The sequence below is a fragment of the Loxodonta africana genome, chromosome 3, assembly GCF_030014295.1.
Source record: "Loxodonta africana isolate mLoxAfr1 chromosome 3, mLoxAfr1.hap2, whole genome shotgun sequence".
Lineage (NCBI taxonomy): Eukaryota > Metazoa > Chordata > Mammalia > Proboscidea > Elephantidae > Loxodonta > Loxodonta africana.
In genome coordinates this window covers 58,981,895-59,003,979 of record NC_087344.1, presented here as the reverse complement: position 1 = coordinate 59,003,979, position 22,085 = coordinate 58,981,895, and the positions used below count along the sequence as shown (strand labels likewise).

General features: G+C 51.8%; 3 protein-coding genes across 7 annotated transcripts in view; 1 reads left to right on the top strand and 2 right to left on the bottom strand.

Annotated features, from left to right (window-relative positions):
* The window catches only part of GALE (UDP-galactose-4-epimerase), a 22,887-nt gene extending 2,458 nt beyond the window's left edge, over nucleotides 1–20,429 (top strand). Inside the window, exons 3-12 of one of the 4 annotated variants that reach the window (XM_023554354.2) lie at nucleotides 4,481–4,606; nucleotides 4,767–4,882; nucleotides 4,968–5,081; nucleotides 5,537–5,713; nucleotides 5,991–6,104; nucleotides 6,204–6,270; nucleotides 6,362–6,447; nucleotides 6,536–6,613; nucleotides 6,814–6,928; nucleotides 7,064–20,429. In XM_023554354.2, the coding sequence (XP_023410122.1) occupies nucleotides 4,481–4,606; nucleotides 4,767–4,882; nucleotides 4,968–5,081; nucleotides 5,537–5,713; nucleotides 5,991–6,104; nucleotides 6,204–6,270; nucleotides 6,362–6,447; nucleotides 6,536–6,613; nucleotides 6,814–6,928; nucleotides 7,064–7,122 (1,052 nt within the window). In that variant the 3' untranslated portion in view covers nucleotides 7,123–20,429. Of the gene's footprint in view, nucleotides 1–2,479; nucleotides 2,776–4,480; nucleotides 4,607–4,766; nucleotides 4,883–4,967; nucleotides 5,082–5,536; nucleotides 5,714–5,990; nucleotides 6,105–6,203; nucleotides 6,271–6,361; nucleotides 6,929–7,063 lie in introns of those variants that run through there. The other 3 variants (XM_064281459.1, XM_064281458.1, XM_023554352.2) reach the window with 3 other exon arrangements.
* On the bottom strand, nucleotides 7,534–12,031 carry LYPLA2 (lysophospholipase 2). Of its 2 annotated transcripts, XM_064281460.1 has the most exons (10): nucleotides 11,895–12,027; nucleotides 10,273–10,376; nucleotides 9,990–10,021; nucleotides 9,824–9,889; nucleotides 9,291–9,338; nucleotides 9,133–9,203; nucleotides 8,926–8,999; nucleotides 8,752–8,853; nucleotides 8,478–8,651; nucleotides 7,534–8,394 (listed from the first exon to the last, which is right to left on the bottom strand). In XM_064281460.1, the coding sequence occupies exons 1-10, from the start codon at nucleotides 12,019–12,021 to the stop codon at nucleotides 8,344–8,346; spliced, it is 849 nt and encodes a 282-aa protein (XP_064137530.1). In that variant the 5' UTR covers nucleotides 12,022–12,027; the 3' UTR covers nucleotides 7,534–8,343. The 2 variants fall into 2 exon arrangements, with proteins under 2 accessions (XP_064137530.1, XP_064137531.1); XM_064281461.1 differs by lacking the exon at nucleotides 8,478–8,651 and having other exon boundaries at nucleotides 7,534–8,428; nucleotides 11,895–12,031.
* On the bottom strand, nucleotides 14,285–22,085 carry PITHD1 (PITH domain containing 1). The gene is made up of 6 exons (XM_003415381.4): nucleotides 21,860–22,085; nucleotides 21,150–21,193; nucleotides 20,696–20,773; nucleotides 17,373–17,477; nucleotides 15,759–15,867; nucleotides 14,285–15,225 (listed from the first exon to the last, which is right to left on the bottom strand). The coding sequence occupies exons 1-6, from the start codon at nucleotides 22,055–22,057 to the stop codon at nucleotides 15,124–15,126; spliced, it is 636 nt and encodes a 211-aa protein (XP_003415429.1). The 5' UTR covers nucleotides 22,058–22,085; the 3' UTR covers nucleotides 14,285–15,123.

The following is a 22,085-nucleotide window of genomic DNA, read 5'->3' as shown; positions in this document are numbered from 1 at the left end:
TGGTTAAACAAAGCCATGAGTTGGGCACAAGAGGGCTAGGCTCTCATGTGATTTTGACAGTTCAATTCCAGGAGGCACCAGGGTATAGGAAAAAGCCCTTACAGGAGTCATGCCCATGCCCATGCCCTGAAATGAGTCACTTCTCTCTGGGCCTGTTTTGTTCTCTGTAAAATGAGTGCAGCAGAATTGGACAGCGTGACGGGCCCTGCCCAGGTCAGCGAGGGCCTTCAGTGATAGGATGGAAGCAATGTGGCATCTGTGCTTTGGATCAGATGGAACTGGGTCTTAAAACCCAGCTCTCCACTCAGAGGCTCTGTGACCTCAGACAAATTACTTCACCTCTCTGGGCCTATGAAATGGGAATCATAACAGCACCTATCTGACAGGGCTATTAGGATTAAGGAAGGAAATGTATATACAGGTCTTAGCACAGAGCCAAGCATCACTAAATATGAGCTACTCTTAGGAACAGATTTTCGGCCTGGCCTTCGGGTTGGTGTTGTCGGTCCTACCTCTCTCTTCCCACAGTCCTTACACTGATATGCAGTTTTGGGCCAGTGTGACCAGGCCCTGCTTTAGGCCCTGAGGTGGAGTACTGCACAAGACTGGTGCTACCACTGCCCTCGAGGCAGCACTGCAAACCATTGGCACAGACTGGTGCATCTTATACCGTGAGGAGTCAGGCTAACCTCAGATGCCAGAAGGACAGGACCTCACAGGTAGCCCATGTCCCACCATCAAGAGGAACAAGGGCCTGTTTGTCTTCACCTTTATTTTTCCAGTAGCCCGATTGCCTGTCCAGTCTGATGTTGCCCTGGGTGGAGGGCATGCCATGACTTACTGCTTCCTCTAACTTGTTTCTCAAAGGGTGTGAACCTCCAGAAGCTCCTGGAAGCTGGGACCTTTATCTCTAAGGCCCTAAACAGAAAAACCAGCTCCAAAGTGGCTCAGGCCACCAGTAAACTCTGAGCTACTTGGCCACCTGAAGTTCCGGGGACTGTATGGGAGTAGGGCACACATGGATGAATCGTGGACGGGGATATGGAAGTGGAATAAAAAGTGAAAAGAGCAGGTACCTCACAGAAAGGAGGAGGGGGACAGGAGGAGCCACATGGCCTCAGCTGTCCCGTCAGACGTAAGAGGCTTTGGGGGCTGAAGGTGTCCCTTCACTGTGGACCCAGCAGTTGAATGTGTCCATTGAGGGCACTTGGGAGCCCAAGTCCTTGGCTTGGGCTGATCCGAGAGTCCTGTCTCTGGATGAAATCTGGCAGCTAGCTACCCTCTGCACAGCTTGACCTTGCCCTAGCCCTGCGGCCATTGCTCTCTGACTTCTTAGAGCAAAGGAACATTGCTGTGGGGTGGCCAACTGCCAACTTGAGCACTCCTGGAAATTCTCATGGAGGACACTCTTCCCTCGGAATGTGATTTCTGAAAGCAGCTTATGTGACTAAAGGCGTAATGGCACAGAAGGTCCCGATATTCCGTTGTGCAGGTGTGTGTGTATGTGAGAGGGGGGAAGACTGTTGGGGAATAAAACGTCTTTAGAACATGGCACTCTGAAAGGAAAATGTAGTCTTTGAAGTAGTTTATTAATCATTTGGTTTCTTCCCTGTTTACCCACCTGAGCCCCAGATTCATAGTGACTAGAAACTGGTGAGCTTTGGTCTCAAGACAATGCCTGCAGCATTGGCGGCCAGAACAGCCAAAGAGGAAGTTTCTGAGGATCCTGCCTCTGAGCGAGGGCACTTACACAAGCTCGCTGGTGGGCTGCAGCTGCCACTTGGTCCCCTGGGCCTGGGCAGCAGTCTCTGTAGCTAGCTGGAGCTCTCTTGTCTCTGTACCTCAGGCTCTGGGGTCTGCCGGTCATCCTTGCTGGGCTCAGGCAGGGAGGGCACTCTATGCTGGGGACATGCCTATGCAGGATGGACTTACTTCTTTGCTCAGGTTTCATCACTCCGTGTGGCACACAACTTTTTACACATCGTTCCCTAGCGCTACCTTTCTTTGCACAGAAACGTACACCGGTTTCTAACATACTGTGGTAGGCAAGGAGCAAACCTTCCCCAGCAGTTAGACGGCCACAGTGAGGGCCACACAGTGAGGCCACAGTGAGGGCTAAGAGCCCTCGGCACTGTAACTCCTACTTTAGCTTTCCAGGTGTCTTTCAAACTAAATCCCCCTCCCCTTTTATCACCACAGCCCCCTTTTGCCATTGTTCCACGTAGTAGTCGCATACTTCATGCAAGACGTAATTTGAAGAATAAGTTTGGCAAATACAAAAAAGTTTGAAAACCTGCTGGTTAGCTTGGGGCCAGGGGCTTAGCAGCACTGCTCCTGATCCCTGTCGCTCCTGCAGCTGGACAGCTGCCGGGTGGCCCTGGAGGGGCCCGATCTTCCTCCTCCCTGCCCCCAGCCTGGTTCTAGGACTCAGACCGAGCGCTCGCGCTTGCTCGGGGGCCCCCGGGGGCCTGGCCAGCGAGCGGACCCCCGCCCCCGCAGTCACCGGCACGACGGCCCGCTCACCGCTCTGGTCCCGGGGATGGTACCGGGACTTCCTCGCCCTGCGAGAGCGCGCCGCGCAGGCCCCGTGGTAACTGCAGCGACCTTTTTGTCCTCCCAGAGTCTCCGTAGTGGCCGCCTCCCACATGACACGTTGCTGTAGGGGCGTGGGAGGGGGCGGGACCTGGGTGGACCGTCTGCTGCTAAAAGAACCACCGCGCGGGGCGCCGAGGGCAGCGCCGCTGGAGCCAGCGCGGAGCGTGGGGTGCTGAGCAGGTTCGGGAGGCGGGCCGTGGGGGCAGGTGGGCTGCGGGAGGGGCGGGTGGCCCGCAGGAAGCGAGGGGAGAGTTTCTGCGGGGCCCTGGCCGCGTACCGGCCGCCCCCCCTGCTCCCAGTTCCCCGCCGCCGTGGCTGGGGTGGCCCGGGCTCATTCATTCCCGGCCGGAGGACTCCTGGCTCGGTCCCTCCGAACCGTGGCCCGATTCGCAGCCCGAGGCTCAGCTGCACTTGAGCGCTTACGACTCAACGCCCCGTCAAGTCGATTATACAGACTAGGAAAACTGAGGCGACGGCAGCTGGCCAAGGACACCAAGCGGATGGGTCCGGGGCGAGACGGACCGCAAGCCTTGTCTCCCAGGCCCCTCTGCAACTAGTCTCCAGGGTTCCGAACAGTGGGTAGAGCTCGGTGGGGTGGTTAGAAGTGGCTGCAGCGTCCAGAGCAGGGGAGCAGAGTCCAGCGGAAGTGGGGGTGGGAGGGTGGTGGGGAAGAGAGACTGGGCTGCGGTCCTGGAGATCGGCGTTTTAACCTAGCTGTTTAACCTAGCTGTTTAACCTCAGGTAAATTACTTCACCTGTCTGACCCTCTACAGCCTTCTCTGTGAAGTGCCAGTAATCACACCTACCTCATCCCGGAAAATAGTGCAAAAGTGCCCAGTACAGAGCCTGGGGCTCAGGGGGTGCTCAGTCAACCGGGTTGGAGCTGGATGAGCTGAGAGGGAGATTGTGGCAGCCTGGATGGAGGAAGGTGGCTGCAGGCCAGACACCCTAGAATGAAAGGCCTCAGTGTCTGGGGTTTCCTCCTCCCTCCACCCTTCTGCCCTGCAGAGTTTGCTCAGGGCGGAGGTGCACACCTGGTAGTGGAGACAGGGCCAAGGCCACGTATTCACACCCACCCCGTTCGGCCTAAAGTTGGGCGAGATCCCTAGTTCCAAACCTGGAGAACACTGGCATGGGCAGAGGCAGAGGCTGAGCCAGCCTGGCAGCCCTCCGGTGGGGTGGAGTGGGGTCCATTCCAGGACAGTGGGTACTGCAGCCCCAAAGCTGGTCTCACCCTGCCTGCCAGAGGACCCACCCTTGAGCCATCTGTATATTTCCTGTTTCCTCCCAGCTAACCCTTGAGGGAGAAGGAGACAGGAGGGCTGCCTGGATGGGGAGGTATTAGTCACTGAGCTGAAAAGCCTGTTTACCTAGAGCGATGGCAGAGGAACTGGGAAGGCTGTTTGAGCAGACAGAACCCCTTCTCTCTGGCTGCTGAAGTCCCAGTCCTGCTGCCACGTTTCCTTCTGCCCAGGCCTCCCCAGCCCTCGGGCACCCTAGGGAGGGTCCTCAGGTTCGGTCTTCACATTCCATCTTCCCAACCTTAAGCCAGAAAATAGGCCTGTGTGTCAGTCTCCTTACCTGTACCATGGGGCAGGGCTCTTAAAATCACTTCATTTAACTGTCACACCACCATGTGAAATAGTACAATTAGGTCCATCTCATCAAAATGAAAACTGAGGCCAAGAAAGGGTAAGTGAGCTGCCCTAGGGCTAAGGCCAGAAAGCGATGGTACCGAGACTAGAACCAGGGCTGACTCCTGAGCCAGCCTTTTAGTTAAGACATACTGCTGCCTCCCTCTAAGGTGAGCTCACGGGGCCAGCCGCTGGTTAGGATGCCCCAAGTCGGCATCCTCAGTCACCCCTGAACTTTGTGTCCTGTCTAGGTGCAATGGAGGAGAAGGTGCTTGTAACAGGTGGAGCTGGCTACATTGGCAGCCACACGGTGCTGGAGCTGCTGGAGGCAGGCTACTCACCTGTGGTCATTGACAACTTCCATAATGCCATCCGTGGTGAGTGTGGAGTGGCCAGGGGCCGGGGCTTCTTGAGAGAATGGCAGAAGGAAAGCCCTGGGTTCCACCTACACCACAGAGGGGTGTGTGTCTAGCTAATCCCTTGGCAACCCTGGATCCCATCTCCTCTGATTTTGATGGCCTCCATGTGCCCAACCAGGAGGGGGCTCCATGCCTGAGAGCCTTCGACGGGTACAGAAGCTGACAGGCCGCTCTGTGGAATTTGAGGAAATTGACATCTTGGACAAAGCAGCCCTACAGCGTCTCTTCAAGAAGGTGGGGGCTTGGTAGGCAGGCAAGCAGGCAGGATGCACTGCCCAGGGCCTGGAGAGCAACCTCTGACCCACCTGTGCCCCCACAGCACAGCTTTGTGGCGGTCATCCACTTCGCGGGGCTCAAGGCTGTGGGCGAGTCGGTACAGAAACCTCTGGATTATTACCGAGTCAACCTGACAGGGACCATCCAGCTTCTGGAGGTGAGAGGCCTAGGGCAGAGACACAGACATAGGGAGGGCCCCTAGCCAGGCCGGCAGGCCGTCTCAGGCCCCAGTCTGGCAGGCAGTGCCAACCAAACACAGTGGCTAAGGACCTGGTGCTAGAGTGATATGTACACAGCCTCCGTTTCCAGTCCCAGTTGACCTAGCCAGGCCCTGAACATCTTCACCTCTGTCAGTGTGAGCGCCCATCAGCTCAGCTCCATGCTGATTCTGACTCCCAGTGATCCTACAGGGTAGAGGAGAACTGCCCCACAAAGGTTCTAAGGCTGGAAATCTTTATGGGCAGACTGCGGCTGGTAGGTTTGAACTGCTGACCTTTTGGTTAGTAGCCAAGTGCTTAACCAATGCACCACCAGGGCTTCTGGAGGAAGTCCCAGGGTGGGGATAATATGTGAGGCCGAGGCTGCTGACTCCTCCCCTCCCTCCACGGCCAGATCATGAGGGCCCACGGGGTGAAGAACCTAGTGTTCAGCAGCTCGGCCACTGTGTACGGGAATCCCCAGTACCTGCCTCTGGATGAGGCCCACCCCACAGGTGGCTGTACCAACCCCTACGGCAAGTCCAAGTTCTTCATCGAGGAGATGATCCAGGACCTGTGCCGAGCAGACAAGGTGAGGACTCCCCTTGACCCAGTAGTGCTCCGCTCCTGGACTCCTCACAGCCACCCCACGGCCTGAGGGTGGACTCCTGAGCAAGACCCACCAAGGAAGAAGTGCAGGCTCAGAAAAGAGTGGTGACATGCCCAAGGTCAGAGCGCCGAGGGCAGGGTCCTGTCCCCTGCACATTTCTAGAGACAGAGAACAGGCGTAGGGGGTGAGGTAGGGAGCTCTGGATTCACCCAAGACATGCTGCCCGCCGCCCCCCATCATCTGATCCCTGTACCCACAGGCCTGGAATGCAGTGCTGCTGCGATACTTCAACCCCACAGGTGCCCACGCCTCAGGCTGTATCGGCGAGGATCCCCAGGGCGTCCCAAACAACCTCATGCCTTATGTCTCACAGGTGGGGGAAGGGGGTAGGGACCGAGAGGGGGTAGCCCTAGGGTTGGGGTGCAGCTGGTGCTGGGAGCCTGGGAGGAGCTGACCTGATCACCACCACCAGGTGGCGATTGGGCGACGGGAGGCCGTCAATGTCTTCGGCAATGATTATGACACAGAGGATGGCACAGGTGAGCCCAGGACCAGGAGGACCCAGGAGGGGAGGCTGAGGTGGGGCAGAGGCTGTATTGAACCCCTCTGACCCCCACCTCCTCTCTGTAGGCGTCCGGGATTATATCCATGTCGTGGATCTGGCCAAGGGCCACATTGCTGCTTTGAGGAAGCTGAAGGAGCAGTGCGGCTGCCGGGTAGAAAGAGAAGAGGGAGAGAGGGAAGGAGGGCCTAGGCCTGGGCAGAGGGAGCCTTCCACAAACCCTGGCCTCCTCTCCTGGGCAGATCTACAACCTGGGCACGGGCACAGGCTACTCGGTGCTGCAGATGGTCCATGCCATGGAGAAGGCCTCTGGGAAGAAGGTAGGCCACCCCAGCCAACGCTCAGCAAGAGAAGAGCCTGGGTGCCCACCAGCCTGCCCTGTCTCCTCGGCTCTGCCTTGCCCCTTAGCACCAGGTGACCGAGCAAGACCCTCCTCTGCAGCCTCCTTTCTTGAGGACCTGGCCAGCAGCTGGGTGGTTGGGGCCGAGCTGGCTCAGCTCAGCTCCATCTCCTCTTACAGATCCCTTACAAGGTGGTTGCACGGCGGGAAGGTGATGTGGCCGCCTGCTATGCCAACCCCAGCCTGGCCTGTGAGGAGCTGGGCTGGTCAGCAGCCTTAGGGCTGGACAAGATGTGTGAGTACTGCCCAAGCCCTGACCCCTGGGAGAGAGTTTGAGGCTCAGAAGGGGATAATCAGCTCTTGGCGTGCCCACCTGGGCACATCCCATTGTAGGCCCTGACCACACCCCCCACACCCGATCCTACTGCAGGTGAGGATCTGTGGCGCTGGCAGAAGCAGAATCCGTCAGGCTTTGGCACGCAGGCCTGAGGACCCTCCTATGATGGACCAGAAAAAGAACAGAGAAACAACTGTCTGATCTCCAGCCTCCAGCAGGAACCTAGGGACCCATGAACCTCTGGGCAAAGCCAAGGTCTCCCTACCTCAAACCCCAGCTTGGCTGCTTAGCCCACCAGGCAGGCCTGAGGCCAGGAGCTCCACTGACCAGGAGTCAGGGGTCTCTAATGGCTACCTTCCACAGTGTCCAGAACCCCACAGGAACCACCAAGAGCAAGTGGGGGCAGCAAGGACCCTTGGACAAATACCCTCCTCCCAAGCACTAATTTATACTGCTATGAAGAGCTTTGCAAAGTATTTAAAATAAAAGGTTTTCTTACACTGGGGCAGGCTCTCAGAGATGATCATTCTCTCTCCCTTGAATAGAATCAGCCAGGCCCAAGCTGAGGAAGCGATTTCTTTAATTTTATCGGAATCCAGGACACAACAAGAAAAACACCCAAAAACCACATGGAGACAGAAGACAAGACACAACTCCTCCCCCACCACCTCCCTGGCCCGAGAGTGGGGACACAGTGTGGGTGGGACAGCTGGTGGAGACCTTGAGCCTCAGTCCAGCCCTGCAGGCTCCAGGCCTGCCGGGAGGGAGTGGAAAGGGGAGGTGGGCCCAGCCCCCAAGGGTTAGGGAACAGCTGAGGGAAGGCCCCTGGGGGGACTCCACCCCCCTCACCAACAGTCCTGTCCAGGGACAGGTGGCCCACAGCAGCAAGGGGGTGGGGCCGTGGACACATTCATGATTGAAAAGCAGCTGGAGAGGAGGCAGGAAACAAGATTATCTGGGCAAAATTGGTGGGGGTCAGTAGGTGGGGCCTGGGAGGGCCCCATGGGCCAAACCCTGAGGTCACAGGAGGGGGGCCCAAGGCGGGGCTAGTGAGTGAGGTCCTGAGTGAGTGGGTCAGCGGCTGGGCCCCTTCCTCCCGCTGCCTACAGCCCCTCCAATACTGCTGCTTGGGGGGGGCCCCGCCTCCAGGGAAATGGGATAAGGAAGCAGCCCAGCCCTGCTGCAGACAGCGCCAGGTGGCTGAGGCCAGGAGGGCAGGCTGGGCCAGGCCTTGGCCTGTCTGCCTCAAGGCCTGTGGGAGAGAACAGGTTGAGGAAGGTGAGAACAGGGGCTCGACCGGCTCAGATCCAAGATGGTGCCGCGCGTGCTGGGTCCCTCAAGAGCTGAGGGACTGCGCTGGGGGCCGACTCTGGTTAGACGGGAGGCAGCAGCTTCTCAAGAAATTCCTTTACGGCTGCCATCTCCTGGGGGCGAGGGGGGATTGTGAGAGAGTTCTGGCTGGAGGGAAGAGAGGGGTAGGTGTGGGAAGTGGTCCTTCGTCACTGACCTGAGGGCAGGAACTGTGCATGACGCCTGGGTAAGTCTTGAATTGGACCCTGGCGGGCGTGACAACAGACCGCAACTTTTCAGCCGTCAGGGCCCCAAACCGTACGGGCACCATGGGGTCCAGTTCCCCATGGCACTGAAGGATAGCCAGGTCCTTGGCACTGCCATTGGCTGCCTGTGGGCCAGACAGGACTCAGGGCAAAGCCAGTTCACCAGCACTATCCCTAGGCCAGGAGACTGGAAGGGCAGGAGGCGGGGTCTGTGGGGACACTCACCTGGGGGAAGGCTCGGTGCAGAGGCAGCCAACAGCTCAACGCCACAATGCCAGCCAGAGGGTGGGGGCAGGTGAGAGCAGTGTAGAGGGACAGGGCCCCACCCTGATGAGAGAACAAGAAGTCATGAGGGCACAGCCCACCTACCCACCACCCACCACCCACCTCTCCTCTCACCTGTGAAAATCCTCCCAGGACGATACGATTGGCAGGGATCCCATTCTTCATCTCATGCTCAATCAAAGCCTTGACTGGGAGGGAGGAGGGGCATGACTGGGTGGGTGGGAAGCTGCTGAGGGGCCCAGGGAAGGGAGCCCGGCAGGCACTGCCCAACCTTTCTGGGGAAGGGGCAGGGAGGACACTGATGAGAGGCTAGAGCCTTACTGTTCTCCGCTGCCTTCTTGATGCCAGCTTCATCCTCCGGGGCATCTGGACTCAGCCCCATCAGGTCAAACCTGGGGGAGCAGAGGCAATGGCAGCCATTGGAGGATCCCGACCAGCCCCTTGTACCTCCTCAGCTTATGCCCCCTCCCGACACTCACCAGGAGGGCATCACCATCTTCATGTTGAGTGTCACGGGGATCCGAGGCCTGGGGAGGGACAGCAAGAAGGGCCCATGCTCAGGAGGGCTAAGGAGGGCACAGCAGAGAGGCTGGGAGGGAGCAGAGCAGCCCCTGGGGCTCCCTCCCAGCAGGGAGAGCCTGTGTTTAAGGTGTTGCCAGGCAAACAGCCACGTGGGGCAGGAAGCTGCGGTTGGGGCATCAGTGGTAGCGATGGAGAAGCAGAGACCAACACTTAGCATGAGAGGGTCCAGCACAGTGGGTGAGTACTTGGGGAAGGGACCCAGGGAGGTCCTGATTCTAGAAGGTCTCAGTTCTGGGAGGCCCTAGGGCTGGGGGCTGGTGCCGGGACCCGTTCCTGGAGGTGCCACAGGAGCTAAGGCTGAAATGGCACTCCTGATGCCCTGGGCCCAAGCCAGTACACAGGTGATGGGAGAGAACAGGCCTGGGACCACAGGACCACACCCCTGGGTGGTCACCATTCTCAGCCCCTCCCTTGCTGGGGTGACACTCACGCATGGGGACAGATGTACTTGACGTGAGGGAGCCGGATGGTGGAGAGGGCGTCAGCCCAGCTGTGCCTGTAGGAGGGAAGGAAGGAAAGACTCCGATGTAGGGCAGAGGAAGGGAGGGGTGGCAGGCCCCACCTCCCCAAGGAACATCCCCACCCAGCTCACTCACCCTGTGTCTCCAAGTCCATGTAAAAAAATAACCTGGAAAAGAATGAGAAATGAGAAGCTGGGGAAGAGGGTAGTCAGCATGCTGCTATCATTTCCCCTCTTTATTCTTCAAATTCTGCTACCTCTCCCCTACCCCAAAGGACCTGGGGGGAACTGAGGTAACAGCCTTCTGGCCTCGGGCTGCTCCCTTCTCATCACTGCCACCTCCATTTTTCCCACACTCCTCTAGCCAGCCACGTGGGCAGCCCCCAGCTAAGTATGAGTCTGGGTAGAAGGACCCTTACCGCAGCCGTTTCCCGCTCAGCTCCAGACACAGTGGCAGCATCGGTGAGCAGGGGCACAGACATGGTGTTACCGCACATACACTTCAAGGCTCCACGGCTGGGGCCTGAACAAATAGGGAGGGGGTGTTCACGAGCAAAGCCAGGCAGGTGAGAGACTCCTGTCACAGGGCGGGGCCTCGAACCTAGGGCCCGCCCAAGCCATCAGCCCTCACACAGCATCCTGGCCAGAGTTCTGTTCTGGCCACAAAAAAAAAAAAAAAAAAGGCAGGCAGGAGGTCCCAGAGCAGAGAGGGCAAGAGGCTAGCCTCTGTTTTACAGGCAGTCAACCTAGTGGCCCAGAACTCACATCCCTGGTTCTGGCCCAACACAGAGCTTGAACTTGCTGGAGTGGGGCAGGAGCAGGACTCAGGGACAGCAGGGGAGGTAGGGCACCCCCTGCTGCCTCTCCTCAGCTACTGATGCCCAGCGAGCTACTGCTGCCCAGGCGGAACTGCCTCCCTGCTCTCCCGCCATCCCCCTTCTCTGAAGCCCCTGGGTGCCCCCCCCAGCCGCCTCCACCAGCCCTTCTGGAAAATGAAGGGAAGAAAAATGCCAGGGAAATATGCTTTTAGCCTCTGTCCCCCAACACACAGACACACACACACACACCCCCCTTCTCCACCCTCCCTCCTGCCCATCCAGCCCCCATCCAGCCTTCACAGCAGTTTCTGGTTCAGCCCTTCCCAGAGCCCCTGGGGGATGCCTATGTCCTCAGAAGACATATGGACTCCCTTCCATCACCCACTCCCCAAATGGTGCTCCAGCCTCCCTGAATGGGCTACCTGCTGCTGCTGTTGCCTACTGACTCCAAATGGGCTCCCCAGCTTGGCCAGGCCCTGGGACTCCCAAATACACAAAAGAATGTCAGGCTGGCTGGCTCCTCCCCATCCTCAGCATCCTCCAAACTCGCCCGGAAGCTTCTGCTACTTGCTTTTAAGTGCATACCCCTCCCAGCAGCACCCACCTCTCCTAACTGACAGCCCCCTGTCCCCTGTGCACCTCTCCACAGTGGGCTTTTTCACCTCTGACCCAGGGGGGTCCTTCTTCCCACAGGGCAGTGGACCTTTCTTCCTAAGCTGGGATTCCCTTCCTCCTCCACTGTGGGGACTTGCATCTCTCACCCCGTGTCCCCCCTTTCAGAGAGATGTCACCCCCACCCCAACGTGGTGTCTCCCTCCCCATAGTAAAAACTTCCACTCTGACCCAGGGTCTCCTACACCCTATAATGGGAACTTCCTTCTGACCAAGGGTCACCCCTCACTACAGTGACATTTTCTACCCTGACCCAGCACCGCTCCTGCCCACAAAGGGGCTTTCTACCTTTGGCCCTGGGGAGCCCCCGCCCCACAATGGCATCTTCCACTTCCGACCCCGGAGTCCCTCTCATCACACCCAGACACCCTCTTTCCTAGCCCCTCTCTACCCTCAAAGTCCCCAAGACTGGAGGGCGCCTCTCCGTACCTCACTCCCCACCCCCATCTTCACAATTGCAGCTCCCCCTCCCCACTCTTCGGGACCCTCCCGGTGGCCCTATCGGCCTCCCCATCCCCTCCCTCCGCCTGCCTGCCCCAGGACCAGGGTACCTCCACTCCCGAGGCGGGGTGCCAGACGTCTCGGGCGATTCTTCTCTTTCTCCCGCACAAGACACACACTCTTTCCCCTCGGCCGCCCCCGCCGGAACTTCCGTTTGTGTCCGGGGAACCCAGCCATCGTGCTGCCGGAAGTAGCCTGGACAGAGTTACGGAATCCGGAAGTGGGGTACAGGGTTTCGCCCGATAGAAGCTGCCATATTGGCTGCGGCGGGACCACTCCCTGTAATTAAGACACCGAGTCACTGAGTTCTTGCCAGCACCGACCTGCAGTCTAGGCAGGGCATTGGAGACTCGCCTCCTAGAGGAGTGTTATCCGAGAGGCATTCCTCACACTACTAGCACAAAGTGTACCACCTTCCCATCCGCATGGGACACAATTCATTATGGCTTTGTGTGTCTACTACCACTGGAGCCCTGGTGGTGTGGTGTTTAAGAACCATGGCTCCTAACCGAAAGGTCGACAGTTCGAATCCTTCAGCCGGTCCTTGGAAACCCTATGGGACAGTTGGACTCTGTCCTATAGGGTTGCTATGAGCTGGAATAGACTCCAGGGCAATGGGTTTGGTTTTGATTTTGGTATCCACTGCTGGCTTTCTTGCCCTTAAGAATTCCAGGATCATAGGTGGAATCGTATACTCTGAACTGAGACTATCCTTAGTGATCATCTAGTACTCCAGTCTTATTTTAAAGATGAGGAAACTGAGGCTCACGGTGGGGAAGTAAATAAGCCACCTCGATATTCTACTGTAATACTGCTTCTCTAGACCTGTTTTCTGAGCTATAAAATGGGAGTAATAAACAGCCTGCCTACTTCACAACTCAGCTATGAGGCTCAAATGAGGTCACACGAAAATGCTTTATACACGGTAAAATCAGTGAGAGGTCTTAATGACTCTAAAAAGACCCCGGGAAAATAACACAGGCCATGCTCCATACCGGGGTAGCTGGACAGGTCATCAGCAGTGTTGTCTTAGCTCGACCAGCAGTGCCATGCAGACAGTGCACAAAATAATGTCATCAATGAGCTCCAGTTAAGAACAGAAAGGGCTTCATTTGGTCACCAATGAGACACTATGCTCTTTGCTGCAAAAGTGGAAGTGCGGCTCAGAATCCACAGAAAGGCTGGGAGGCATGGCAAACTGCAGTGAAGGACCATGTCCCTGAGTGAGCATGTGGACAACAGCAAACAGGAAATGAGTCACATTCGTCCTTCAGCAACTTAGTTTTTCTTTTAACAGAAAGAAAACAGTACTAACTGGAAGTTCACAAAGCACTTTCCCCAGGTCAAGAGGCAGGTTGGGCCTAAGTGCTCAACAGGTCACAGAGAGCCTAAAATAAAATACCAGGATTCCAGGCAGGAAACCTTCCAACCAGAGGACCAAAACAAGCCAAGGACCCAGAACTGTGGGTGGGACAAAGGGAAAAGGAGATAGCAGTGGGAGGGGGAAAAAAAAATGCACTTGCCCCACTCCCTGCTGGGTCTGCTTATAGAACAATGAACAACTGATTCCTCCTCTGCCCGGAGATCACCTGAGACACTGTGGGACTCTGAGCAAATTCTTCAGAGTAAAGCTTCAAATTCAGAGGCCCAGTTGCTGGGCTACCAGTTAGTGCTTTTATTAGTGGAATTAATGAAGGGCTAGTCTTAAGTGTTGAAAATTGACTCTACAGCATAGTCAGTTCTAATACTTCTAACTTTATTCCACCTCTCCATCCCTTCAAATTAAAACATGGCTCTTCTTTTATCCCCAAGATGATTCAACTGGAACAGAGGTTGTGGCTGAGGAAGTAGGATCCTTGGGCACCCAGAATTGCATTTGCCTTCTGGTTGATTTCAGACTGCATATTAGAAACGTTGAGGCTTCACAAGGCTTGGTGGTAGCAGGTTTCTCCCAGGACAGGGTGAAGCAGCGAGCATATCCTCCTAACGAAAGTGTGGACCAGTCCCTCGGAGGAATTCTCTCAAGTAACCCAGGTTCAATTCCCTTTATCAACCATTTCTATTTTCTAAGAGAGAATACTGACCATCTCAAATCCCTTTTTAGATCCATAAATTCTCTCCAACTGCTGTACTGATATACATAAATTCCTTTCAAAAAATAAGTCCAAGGTCTCTGGTCTACTTTCAGCCCCCACGTGCTGTGTGCGCTTAACTACTCTCCTCATCCTCATTTCTTTTGATCTCCAGAATCCATTCTCTTATGTTTGTAAATGTCCCTCTTGACCCTCCCTGGAGGAGCTAATCTAATCTTGATTTAATTGTAGTACTTCTTATGATCTACTTAGGTCAAAACTACACATTTTTTTCAAGGTTCGATACAGTTCACAGTAAGATAAAAGTTTCACCAGTGCTACCAAGAACTCAAAAGAAAATACAAACATTAAGTCTGGCAAGGATTTATTAGGAAGCTTATTAGTCACAAAGAATAAAAAGCCATGAACAGAAGAACTCAGAGATCTCCAAATTCTGGCATTAAAAACACTAGTGAGAAGCGAATAAACACTAAGGATCTTCTAAAAGGGAATCTTACCTAAGTCCCAATCTCACCCCCAAATCTTTCCACAAACATGGAAACGATTCCCATTTCTCCTCAGATTGCTTGCCTAGGCAGTGGAAAAAAGGCCTTCTCCTCAAGCTATTAAGTATCACCAGGAGACTCCTACCCTTCCAGCTATTACTTCTGGGACACTCGTGCGTGACAGACAACTCCAAGCTGGGCAACTTGACAAGAATGCTGAACAATGACAGGGAGAAGGAGCAAGCAGGGACAAGTATTTCTCACTGGAGACTCTCCTGATGGCTAATACAGACACGATCCAGAGGCTTCAGAAGTTCCCTGAAGCCCAGGAATCGTTTCCATTTTTTAAAAAACAGGTCACACACAAATCCTGCCACAAATCAACAAGACACTTGGGATTCCATGGCACATTCAGACTGGCAAAGCAGCCATTATTATCCATGACTGCCAAATGTCGGACCAGCCCAAGACCAAATTTCTGCAGTGCCCTAGAGAATCATGATTGTCCCTCAGCACCCACACAACCCTCCCAGTGGTGTGGTATCTTCTGTAGGCCAAGTTTCTACAGCAAGCCCCAAAGACAAAGCGTTGGCAGAGGCTGTGGCAGCCAACTCTCTTGGGAGCCCCATCATGTTTTCCTTCCAATAGGTAGTTATATATCTTCATTGACAGAGAGCCTCTGTGGGAGCCTCCGCCAGCCCTTAGGAAATGAAGTGCGTCTGTGGGGTAACCTGATGGACTTTGTGGTCTGCTGGGTTGGCCGATGCTTCATAATTGCAAATGGTGACTTCGTGTCGGCGAAGCTGCAAGAAAATCATGAAGCTGGGTTAGATGGCCATCAAAGAATGGTGCTTTCCAAGATCACACACATTGGAGTAGTCCTGATTAAGTTCATTTTTAGAAGTCATCATCTAGTATCTCTTCTTTTCTGATACTTTTTATCCTGAGAAGCCTGCAAAGATCATTATAAATGGTCCACCCCTTAACACAGAAGATTCCTATGTCTCCCCCCTACTGTAATGGCTACACCAGGAGAACAAGACCTTGCCTATCTTGTTTATAAGACTTTGTCTGATGCCTGGAACAAGAAAGTTTATCAAAAAATGTTTGTAGAATGAAGAAACTTTAAAGTGAAAAACCATGAATATCAATAATTCAACTCCCTTAAAAATAGTTACACCCTATCAAATGAGATGGACAGTTTACAATGAAACCAGGAAAAAAAATTACAAACAGACTGGGGGTAACTGATGTCTCATTTGCTTGTTTCCCTTCTCTTAAAGCTCCCACCCACTACCATATGGTGCAGAAAAATACATATACAACCCCAACTTACCTCAGTCCATTCTCCTCTCAGGCCAATATAAAAGACCTTCGTGGTATCTGCTCCAAAGTTTTTTGAAATATGAATAGAGAGATGATGGACATTTGAAAAACGAGAAATTCTAGAAGATGAGAGGAGTGGGGGGAGAAGACACAGGTTAGAGTTCCTTGAATATCTCACCACCATGTCAAAAGCAATTCCAGCTCCAACTTGTGGACAAATATCACTGAACACTCTTAGATTCTTATTTCTCATCCCTCTCTTTTGGATAGGCAATTAATCCCATGAAGATTTACTGACCATCTACTCTAGGCCAGACACTGTCCAAGCCAGAAGGGATGGAAAGATGAATCAATACTGTTCCTGCCCTCAAGAAGTAGGAATGAGAAATGCTGTATAACCAAGTTCAGTTTGGATCTTGCCCTTAGGTAAAAGGGAACTGGCAAAGAGTAAAGGAAGGTGGGCACATGAAAATTCAGCCTGCCATTGGTGGTTCAAATCCACCAGCCACTCCACGTGACAAAGACATGGCAGTCTACTTCAGTAAAGATTTACAGCCTTGGAAACCCTATGGGGCAGTTCTCTGTCCTATAGGGTTAAAATGTTGTTGTTAGGTGCCATCGAGTTGGTTCTGACTCACAGTGACCCTGAGTACCACAGAACAAAACACTGCCTGCTCCTGCGCCATTCTTACAATCATTGCTGTGTTTGAGCCCATTGTTGTAGCCACTGTGTCAAACCATCTCGTTGAGGGTCTTCCTCTTTTCCGCTGACCCTGTACTTTACCAAGCACGATGTCCTTCTCCAGGGACTGTTCCCTCCTGACAGCCATGTCTAAAGTATGTAAGACGCAGTCTCGCCAACGTTGCGTCTAAGGAGCATTCTGACTGTACTTCTTCCAGGACAGATTTGTTCGTTCTTTTGGCAGTCCATGGTATATTCAATATTCTTCTCCAACACCACAATTCAAAGGCGTCAATTCTTCAGTCGTCCTATTCACTGTCCAGCTTTCACATGCATATGATGCAACTGAAAATACCATGGCTTGGGCCAGGCGCACCTTAGTCTTCAAGGTGACATCTTTGCTTTTCAACACTTTAAAGAGGTCTTTTGCAGCATATCTGCCCAATGCAATGTGCCTTTCGATTTCTTCACTGCTGCTTCCATAGGTGTTGATTGTGGATCCAAGTAAAATGAAATCCTTTACAACTTCAATCTTTTCTCTGTTTATCATGATGTGGCTTATCGAGGGTCACTATGAGCTGGAATCAAATCCTGGGCAATGGGTTTGGTTTAGTGTTTTTTTTTTTTTTATAAGCCCACTTTGCAAAGAGGAACTCTGAAAACCTCTTCCCTAAAACTACCTTAAGAGCTCACTTACATCTGCCAATTGCTTACAAGTTAACAAGTCGGTGGCTTGCACTGCATCTCTGCCAAAAATTGACCAAGCCAGGATCAAGCCTCCTCCTCCACTGTTTTAACTCAGTTTTGACACGTGGAGCAGGAGAGCAGCCAAAAGGAAATGGCAAGTGCAGTAAGTGCTGATGCGTGTGTGCTGGCTGCAGATAAGGGAGCACCTGCGGCTCCTCAGGAAAGGCCAGAGTAGAAGGCAGGCCAAGCGCTTACTTTGTAGCATACTCTAACTCTCCTGTCAGATCCCGGTTCAGACTAAAGGTCTGGTCTGGCTCCCTGTCCGTATCATCAAAGGACATCTGCGGAATGTTCTTATACCTGAGAAAGGAAAGGAAAGGAAGTTCAAGAAATGTGCAGTATCATGTTTCTCGGCTTTTAAGAACTTTCTACTAACTCCTCAAAACTGCCTTTGGTTCTATCAAAAGGACATAAAATTTTGGAAATGGCATTTTATTGGCACTTAGACACAAATATCTTTAATCCAACAAGAAAAGAGCTGAAAGCTGCAACATAACCAAGTGGCATCTCTGAGTGGGTTAAGATCACATGACAAGTAATACACAAAGAGACAGCTCAAACTAGACCACGTGCACCAAATGCCCAGCGAAAAACACCCAGCTCAGCACATCACGCGAAGCTGGGGATGCTAAACCCAACAGCCTACTCATGGGTGAAAATACAGACTTTGGCAGAAACGTATTAAACAGCTGAGAGATAAGATCAGGTAACTCAACACTCAAGCATTTTTTGTGTCCAGAAATTGGCCTATACACTCAGTCATCTTACAGCTCTCAAAAAAACACAATTTAAGGATTTCCATTTTGAAAAGAACACAAAAGGCTGCAAACTCACAAGAGATTTGGGAAAGTCAAGGTCAAACTGCTAGTGAAGAAAAGACTGCTCAAAGAAAAAATCTAAGAAAACAGCCGTCTTCCTACATAGAACACACAAATTCTAAAGGGCTGAGCTACACAGCCACACACCTATCTCCAGGGTATTTTATTAAAACACCCACAGGAGAAGGGCCTAGATATTAAAAAAAAAAAAAAATTTTTTTTTTTTTTTTTTGAGCCGCAGCAAAACATATGTCATTTAAAAAACCAAATGTGTGCTTCGAAGTGTTTCTAAGACTGATGCGAGGCAGAATACTAATAGTAATAATAGTGAACATTTATGAGCGGCATTATGAGAGGCAGCATAACCCTGTAGTTACGCACAGCGTCTCTGGAGCCAGACTTCCTGGGTTTAAAGCCTGGCTCTCTCACTTACCAGCTGTCTGCCTTTGGCAGGTGATTTAACCTCTGTCTCAGCTTCCTCATCTGAAAAATGGGGAGAGTGATAGTCCTTACCCCCTATAGTTGATGTGGAGATTAAAATGAACCAATTCTAAGAGATGCTAAGGAAAATTTCAAACACTGACAGAAGTAGAGATAATATAATGATCTCCATATACTTAACACCCAGTTTCAATAATCAACATTAAGCAGATTTTGCTTATCACCCTCAGTTTGTCTTTGCTCAGTATTAAAGCAAATCCCACACAGCATATCACTTCATCCATAAATACTTTAGTATGTATCTCCAAAAAGTTAAGGACTTTCACAGTCTCCGCCAGACTGAGTCCAGCACAACTAGATGGTGCCCAGCTACCACCGCTGACTGCTCTGACAGGGATCACAATGGAGGGTCCTGGAAAGAGCCGGAGAATAATGTAGAACAAAATTCTAACTCACAAAAAAAGACCAGGCTTACTGGCCTGACAGACTGGAGAAACCCCAAGAGTATGGCCCCTGATGCCCTTTTAGCTCAGTAATGAAGCACTCCTGAGGCATACCCTTCAGCCAAAGATTAGACAGGTCCATAAAACAAAACAAGACTAGAAGGACACAACAGCCCAGGGACAAGAAGGCAGGAGAGGACAGGAAAGCTGGTAATAGGGAATCCAGCGTCAAGAAGGGAAAGTGTTGCCATGTCGTGGGGTTGGTAACCAATGTCACAAAACAATATGTGTACTAATTGTTTCATGAGAAGCTAGTTTGTTCAGTAAACCTTCATCTAAAGTACAAAAAAAAAGAACTTAATTGAAACAAACAAACAAAAAAACTGATACCATTTTACATTAATTAACAATATTAACAATTCCTCAGTATCTTTAAATACCTAGTCTGTGTTCAGATTTCTCTGATTTAAGACTCTCAATTTAACTTTTCTGGTGTGTCAATGGTATATTATAGTTGAATTGGCAGCGTATTTTCCCTTATTAATGGTATATAAAATAATGGTCCATCTTACATGTTAGATTTAATAAAGTATAATATACATAAAATGCTTAAAACTGAAGGCTAAGTATGTATTTATACCTGCCTACCCAAAATGGAGCATTTACTATGGTTCAGACCTATTCTAAACACTTTACATCGTATAATTCATTTAATTCTCTCCTCAATCTTATGAGGTGTGTACCATTACTATTCCATTTTACATATGAGAAAATCGAGGCACAGAGAAGACAAGTAATGTCCCAAGGTGATGCAGCTAGCAAGTGGTCCAGCCAGAATTTGAGCCCACGCAGGTTATTTGACTCTACACTTTTTTTTTTTTTTTAAACTACAGAGCCTACATTCTTAACCATGATACAACATGGATGTTTAGTCTTCTAAAGCCAATTCATCCCAAAAGTAAATGAGCCCCCAAAAGCATCTCTGAATGCCATTTCCTGTTTTCTTAAAATGGTTAAGTATGTGGATGAGCTGCTTTTAAATTCATGTTTCTCACATCCAAAAATAGTGTTAATAACCTTTCTTAAATGTCCCTAAAATCCATTTAAATTGCTTTTTTCAAATGCAATTTATGTACCGTTCTTTAAACAAGAGCTTTTTGAAACCTATACTGCAAACAGTGCAGCTAACCACAAGATACCACTTCATTTACTCTCATCACCTGACATTTCTTCCTCCAGCACTCAAAAAGCTGCTTTCTCGTTTTCTTAGGGATAAGGTTAGTTGTCAAAAAGGAGTCCTATCTCTGATGGCAACAGAGCCACCGTTCCGAGAAATATACAGAACTTCATTAACTAAAAAGCCCACGCAAGTGCAGGTGAAAAAATTCCATGTCAACAAAACACACACAAAGATTATTACTGTATGAGCCGGCCAGGGGAAATTTTGACACTAACTTCAAGAACAGAATCTATAAAGGTCATTCAAGAACTGCAGCTGAGTTATTAAAAAAAAAAAAAAAAACTGCAAAGTCATCAACAGTTGGCATTCATAGGATGCCCTCTGAATGAATGGTGCTGGAGTGAGCATTTTGAAAAAAGAGATAAGCTGTTGGCCCAGAAGATGCTTAACCTAAAAAAAGCCGTTAATTCAGGAAGAGATAAGTGCGTTCACATACAGAACAATGAGAAGACCATGAAATAAAAAAAAACATAAAAAAGAGTGAAAAGAAAAATAATACTCTATTAGTTAATAAAGTGCTACCAGAGAAAGAGAATGACTACGAGCTTCTTGAGGGCCTAAGCCCTTGCCACTTACAGTCTCATCTCAGAGGGATGCGATTCATCGTCTTCTCCCATTATGATGATGCCTTTGAGCTTGACATTGCCCGTAAATCTGCCAGAAATGCAAGAGACGGTTGTCAACGCGGATTTGAATCCCTGCTTAGATGCGTCACCTTGGGCAAGACCCTCCCCTCTGGACTTCAGTTTAGTCACTGGTCAGGTTTGTACTAGATAATTTCTAAGATCCTGTCTAACTCTGGAATACTACAATTCTAAGAAATTTACCTTGACTTCTCAATTATCTTTCAACAAATACATCTGTTTCCAGTCTGCACCAAAAAAGGTATGCAGCTCACCTCCTCAAACCCACCGAACCCCATTTTTGGCAACTATGTGTGTACTCCTGATGCCACCAATGAAATAATCCATCTGACTAGGCAACTGGGTATAGCCTATTTAGCCTGAAGCAGGCACCAGGAGATACTTACGGAATATTAAACAGAAGCTCTTCATCTGCATCACTTTCAACAAACTGGAGGGGGTGGGGTGTGGAGAGAAGAGAGCAACAAATATTTGCTGAGAACCTAATTTCAAGCATCCCCCACGCTGTTCTACAACTGGGGTGCAGTGCAAATCGTCAACCTCCCTCGGTTTTCCAGTATTTAACTTTAATTAGCTTTATGGGGAACTTCCAGGGTCCACCAGCTTCCTGATATGGTGTGCAAATATCGGTGCCTCTGTTTATCTTTCTGGGGGGGAGGGTCTACAGCTTTCAAATGACTCTGAAAGAGGCCTGTGGCCCCAAAATGGTGAAGAATCTGTGTTCTCAACAGAATAACACCCTTCGTCTTCCTGGTCTGCTCTTTATCAGGTGATATGATCGGGCAGCCATTGGAACCAGCGATCAAATGCAACGGAAAACGCCCACAGACTATCGTCCCTCACAACCTCCCACAGCCCTGGAACAGCGCTGGGTAAAGCCGAGGCGTCCCTTTTCTTCTCGGGGCCTCAGTTTCCCTATCTGCAGAACAAGGAGACTCTACCCTATTCGCATCCCAAAAAGCTGGCCGGAGGTGGGCATGGGAGGGCGCTTGGCAAGCGGGCTGTCGTTATTTTTAACAGCACGAATAAGGCTGGCGGCCAGGGCCCGGCGCGGGTCCCCGCCTCTCCCACCCGCCGCAGGTCCCGTCAGGCCCACCTTGGAGCGGTCGGTCCGCTCCTCCCACGGCTTGAAGACGCCGCGACCACTGCCCTCGCGGCTCTCGTTGAGGCACTGCAGCCGCTCCAGGTCGATGCGCAGGTACAGGCCGTAGGCCAGACCGCGCTGCTCGGGTGGCTCCTCCCGTTCGGCAGCGCAGCGGCAGCCGCCCCCGCCGTGGCTGTGGCCGTGCGACATGGCGACGCGGCCGGCCGCCAGACCCCTC